Below are 6,000 nucleotides of genomic sequence, written 5' to 3'. Positions count from 1 at the left end.
GCACCTTTTAGGGAACCCTGGCTTCAGCAAATGCAAGTTAACGTAATGGAAATTAAGACACAAGAATTTAGAGGTAAAATAATGAAACAACTTTATTGTGTTTAACATAAAGCGTATAAGAATCGAGTTACAGTATTGTTGAAATTAAGTAACATGATAAAATGGAAGATACAATAAGCTTTGAACTAAGTTAACAAATTGCTGATGTTTTATATTACAGAGAATGCAGGGTTTGGAGGATATGGGGAAGTCCTTTAGATTTGATGGAAAAAAGAACATGGAAACTTGTTATCTTTCTATTCTATTTTCTTATATCTATCTTTTATTCTTTTTTTCTGTATTTCATAAACTTAATAAAAAAAATATTTAAATAAAAAATGAATGTTGCCAAGGGCAAAAAAAAAGGCCTCAAGGAATGAGACTGATGCTGTCACAAACGTTCTTTCCATGCCGATGCATTTAAAGGGTTCCTCTCCAGTGTGTGTTATTGTAGGCATAATCTACTCCCGTAAATAAACTTTCTCCCACATTCCCCGTTTCCAAATGGTTTCTGCCCAGTGTGTTCTCTAATGTAATGTAAGGTAAGCTGAGTGAGCTTACAGTAGTTTTTCACACATCCCATGCAGCTAAATGGTTCCTCCTGTGTGCGTCTGGTGGTGCAAAGCAAGGCTTCCGTTCTTCCTGAAGCGCTTCCCACATTTCGTACACTCAAATGGTTCCCCCCGTGTGTGTGTTGTCTGATGTAGAGTAAGGTGACCGGGCTGCCTGAAGCTCTTCCCACATTCCAGGCATTTAAATGGCTTCTCCCCGGTGTGGGTTCTGTAATGTAGAGTAAGGCGGCTGGGACGTTGGAAGCTTTTCCCGCACTCCGTACATTTAAAGGGCTTCTCCCCTGTGTGAGTTCTCTGATGTTGAGCAAGACCGCTACTATCAGTGAAGCTCTTCCCACATTCCATGCACTGAAAGGGTTTATCCCCTGTGTGTATTCTCTGATGTGAAGTCAGGTTAATGAGCTGGCTGAATCTCTTCCCGCATTCCATGCATTTCAATGGCTTCTCCCCGGTGTGTGTTCTGTAATGTACAGTAAGGTGGCTGGGCTGCTTGAAACCCTTTCCGCACTCTGTACATTTAAATGGTTTTTCTCCTGTGTGGGTTCGCTGATGTTGAGTAAGGCCACTACTAACAGTATAGCTCTTTCCACACTCCATGCATTTAAAAGGTTTCTCCCCCGTGTGAGTTCTCTGATGGGAAGTAAGGTGAGTGTTCCTACTGAAGGTTTTCCCACATTCTGTGCATTTAAATGGTTTCTCCCCAGTGTGTGTTCTCGTATGTGTAAGGAGGGTACTGCTCTCGCTGAAACTCTTTCCACAGTCCACACATTTAAATGGTTTCACCCCTGTGTGGGTTCTTAGATGTGTAAGAAGGCTCCAACTTGAGCTCAAGCTCTTTCCACACTCAGTGCACTTAAATGGCTTCTCCCCCGTGTGGCTTCTGCAATGCCTATTTAAGTTTGATTCGTATCTAAATATCTTCCCACATACTGGACAAATTTTCTGGCTGTTTCCTTGTCCATCTTCCTGCCGGATTAGGGGTTCATGGGCATTAACCTCCAGAGAAGGTGAGGATTTCTCTTCTCCGTGCTTCTTAAGTTCACTTTCATCTGCAACCATCTCTTTTCCTTCTTCAGCTGCAGGAGTTTCTGACAATAGCATAGATGACTCCCTAGAATTCCCATTATTCCGCCCATCATCTGGTGTGGGGTTGAGAAAAAGAGAACTTTTTTGAATTTCCAGCAGAAAACAAAGGATTGTGAGCTTTGTGTATATGGGTGCATTATTTTATGTTATTTGCAGACACCAAAAGCTGGGTTTACCTTCTGAATATGCTGCCCTCCAGGAGGACAATATAAACTCCAGCCAGGCCAATATCCCGCTTGACCTCAGCAGGCACAGATGTGTCTGTTCCCTTGCCTTCAGATCCCTCTGCAGCAGAGGTTTTCAACCTTTTTTTGTGCCCAGGATTCCCTCAACTAAATGCAATCTTTCTGCAGCAGCACCTCTGTGGGGCTCAGGAGCCCAGTTATGCCACCCCTTGCCTGCAGAGCTGGCAGCCCCTCACCCTTTTTTGAACACCCTCCCTTGTGGTGTGTTCCCTCAGCTTCCTCTCCTCTTTTTGGGAGACTGCTGTTGCCCGGCCAGGTCTCTGAGATGCCCCACCTCCTCACACTGCCCCACAGAGCCTGGGAAGCACCTTCTGGCCAGCCCCAGAGGGACCATTCACCTGGGGAGCTTGTAGCCAGGGCTGCTGCCACAAACAGCTGTGCAAGCCTTTGGGACGCAGAGACGCAAGAGGACATCCAAGGAATGAGGGAGGGAAGGAAGGAAGGAAGAAAGAGAGAGAGAGAGAGAGAGAGAGAGAGAGAGAGAGGGAGGTGGGTGTTGCCCAAGGCACCCCTGACCATCCTTAAAGGCATCCCAGGGTGCCAGGGCACACTGGTTGAAAACCACTGCTCTACACAAAGACAGGACTGAACCTTACAATTTCTACTTCCAAATACAGCGTTTTAACACTAATCTCTGGGTTTTCCCCAAAAGGAGTGGGTGGCTCAAGATTAACGCTACCCAAGTTTGCTACTTTGTGCTCTTCCCATTACAGTGGTACCTCAGGTTAAGAACTTAATTTGTTCTGGAGGTCTGTTCTTAACCTGAAACCTGAAGCACCACTTTAGCTAATGGGGGCCTCCTGCTGCCGCTGCGCCGCCAGAGCACAATTTCTGTTCTCATCCTGAAACAAAGTTCTTAACCTGAAGCACTATTTCTGGGTTAGCGGAGTCTGTAACCTGAAGCGTATGTAAACTGAAGCGTCTGTAACCCGAGGTATCACTGTACTGTATAGCCTTTTCCCTCGGGGGTTCAAAAATATGTACCTGCCAATCTCTCTCCTTCCCCAGAGGCCGGGCAAATTGGTTCTTCTCTTTCCAGCGAAGACATCAAGTCTGCTTTGAGAATGTTTTTTTCAAGATACACTACAGGCCGAGTCTTTTCCTGAGAACAAAATATCCAGGGATCCAAAGTAAACCCATTGCTTTGCTCTTTGAAACCATCCCGGAAGCCAAGACCTCAGTTTGAAACGCCCCCCCCCCCATTTAAACCCATCAAGCTTTCTGATGACCTCGGACATTCAAAGCTCCGGGGGCGCAAAAGTCTCGTGCAACTCCCCCACCCTCACCAGCAATTCTAACACCCCATAGCGAGTTTCTCCCGTCCGGGCTGCATGTTCCCCCCTCCCATCAGAAGGCTGCGCCTTTCTTTTCAGAGCTGGGGGGGTTTGCTTTTAAAAGGGGGGGTCCTTGCATTGGCGATCCTGCAGCACTCTGGGCCGCACGACGCAAGTGCACAGCGCGGATCATCCACGACCCCACCCCGTGCATTTCCCGGGGGAAAGTGCTTCGCGTGGGAGGCGGCGCGGGGGGGTGTTTCTCCTCCATTCCCCCTCAAACAAACCCTCCTTGGGTTCCCTCCCCCCTTCTTTTCTTTCACTTCCCCCCAAAAGTCGCACCTGGGCGCTTTGCAGCCTCTCCTCCGCGCGCGCGCGTTTCCCCAGGGCGCTTCTGCAACGCCCCCAGCGCCGCCGCCGCCGCCTTTGGATGGCAATTTCCTGCTTCTCCGGGAAGCAGAGCCCGGCCGGGTCAGTCGCCCAGTGGAGGACTGAGTGCCCCCCCCTCCCCTTTGCCTACCGCTGGTTGCAACTTCCCCCCATTTAATGTGGGGAAGAAGAAAAATACATCTCCTCTCGCGTCCACCTGGCGCTCGGATCCTCCATGGGGCTCGCTGATCCTCCAGTCCCCACATCCCGGTGTTGTATTTTAGGCTGCAGCTGCTCCAGGGAGCTTATGGGGAGGGAGAGTTAAGGGTGCGGAGGGGGGGGCACTTTCCCCAAATGGGAGAGAGAGAGCTGGAAATGCCCCTGTGCGAAGGACCATCCGGGATCTTCAAAGTGGCGCAGCGTTTGCATTGCAAGATCATCTTTGGGTCCCTGTCCCCTGCACAGGTTCCTATAGTTAAAGCTATGGTTTTCCCAGTAGTGATGTATGGAAGTGAGAGCTGGACCATAAAGAAGGTTGATCGCCGAAGAATGGATGCTTTCGAATTATGGTGCTGGAGGAGACTCTTGAGAGTCCCATGGACTGCAAGAAGATCAAACCTCTCCATACTGAAGGAAATCAACCCTGAGTGCTCACTGGAAGGACAGATTGTGAAGCTGAGGCTCCAGTACTTTGGCCACCTCATGAGAAGAGAAGACTCCCTGGAGAAGACCCTGATGTTGGGAAAGATGGAGGGCACAAGGAGAAGGGGACGGCAGAGGACGAGATGGTTGGACAGTGTTTTCGAGGTTACCAGCATGAGTTTGACCAAACTGCGGGAGGCAGTGGAGGACAGAGGTGCCTGGCGTTCTCTGGTCCATGGGGTCACGAAGAGTCGGACACGACTAAACGACTAAACAACAACAACCTCTGCACAGAGATCAGCTCAGTCTCTCCCGGGTGGGTGGTGTTTTTCAGCTTGGGAGGGAAAGGGCACATTCATGCAGGAGAAGCATCTGAAGGCAGCCCTGTTTAGGGAAGCTTTTAATGTTTAATAGACTATTGTATTTTAATATTCTGTTGGAAGCCGCCCAGAGTGGCTGGAGAAACCCAGCCAGTTGGGCAGGGTATAAATAATAATAATAATAATAATAATAATAATAATAATAATAATAATAATAATAATAATAATTATTATTATTATTATTATTATTATTATTATTAAGAAGCAGCCTTGGGGAAGAGGCAGAGGCACCTGCGTTTTGCTCCCCTGTGCTGTTTTTAAGCGCTGCAGCTGGGGAGTCCTTTTGCAGGCTTCCCAATCTCCCGATGTTAACAGAGAAATCTGAGGGCTCCCTTGGACAAAAAACAAGGACACCAGCCATGAATACCAGAGCAAAACAGCAGCCAGTAGGCTCGGTCTTTATTGAAGACTCCCACCTGCCACAAGGTGGAACAAGATAGAAGCCCCCAACAAAAGAGCCCCCAAACTTTTACAGTGGCACCTCTGGTTACATACGCTTCAGGTTACATACGCTTCAGGTTACAGACTCCGCTGACCCAAAAATAGTGCTTAAGAACTTTGCTTCAGGATAAGAACAGAAATCGGGCTCCAGCGGCGTGCCGGCAGCAGGAGGCCCCATTAGTTAAAGTGGTGCTTCAGGTTAAGAACAGTTTTAGGTTAAGAACGGACCTCCGGAACAAATTAAGTACTTAACCTGAGGTACCACTGTATTAGCTGCTAATCTCTATGTTACATCCCTTCCCCAAAACTACATCACTCATACATCATGGTTACATCATGAAAGGGGAGGTCTGGTGGCAGTAATCTGAGCATCCTGGACCCTGCCCCATGGTTCCCCTTGCCCTCCACCAAACACCCATCAAGTGTAACAAAAGATATATTTACATTTCCCTGTTTCCCAGCCAATTTAATCGCCCCCTGTGTTTGTTATTTCTGGAATGGCTACCTGTCTGGCACTCAGGTATCAGGATGCCAGGAATTATCACTCAGGCAGAGGGGCTGCTGAGTAGCTGATCTCACATGTCTATATGTATTTCTGAAGTTTCGCCTGTGATCCAGTACATAGATACATTTATCAGTGAATTCTTACATTTGGTATCGTGCAGCAGAGGCCCTTTGCATAGATAGGAAGAAACTGTGATGAAGTGTTTTGTGGTGACAAATCACTAAAGTCACAAAAGCGATTGTGCTGATTTTGGTAGTAGGCTGCATGTGCATGATATCTGCTGGAGGGGCAACCCCCCCCCCCGCCCAATCTATACATAAATTCCTGCAACACCGAGGAGGAAGAGAGCTAGAAACGTCGCATGATCATAGAATGGCAGAGTTGGAAGGGACCCCGAGGGCCATCTAGTCCAGCCCCCTGCTGTTCAAGAATCTCAGCGCAGGATGG

The 6,000-nt window shown here is 48.2% G+C and overlaps 1 protein-coding gene across 1 annotated transcript; it reads right to left on the bottom strand.

The window, feature by feature from the left end:
* Window positions 1-384: 384 nt before the first annotated feature.
* On the bottom strand, window positions 385-3,785 carry LOC310837801 (uncharacterized protein). The gene is made up of 3 exons (XM_083724941.1): window positions 3,737-3,785; window positions 2,927-3,044; window positions 385-1,750 (listed from the first exon to the last, which is right to left on the bottom strand). The coding sequence occupies exons 2-3, from the start codon at window positions 2,988-2,990 to the stop codon at window positions 627-629; spliced, it is 1,188 nt and encodes a 395-aa protein (XP_083581067.1). The 5' UTR covers window positions 2,991-3,044; window positions 3,737-3,785; the 3' UTR covers window positions 385-626.
* Window positions 3,786-6,000: the final 2,215 nt, after the last annotated feature.

The sequence above is a fragment of the Podarcis gaigeae genome (genome assembly GCF_964106915.1).
Source record: "Podarcis gaigeae genome assembly, chromosome: 2".
Classification (NCBI taxonomy): Eukaryota; Metazoa; Chordata; class Lepidosauria; order Squamata; family Lacertidae; genus Podarcis; species Podarcis gaigeae.
This window is presented reverse-complemented; position numbering and strand designations above follow the sequence as displayed.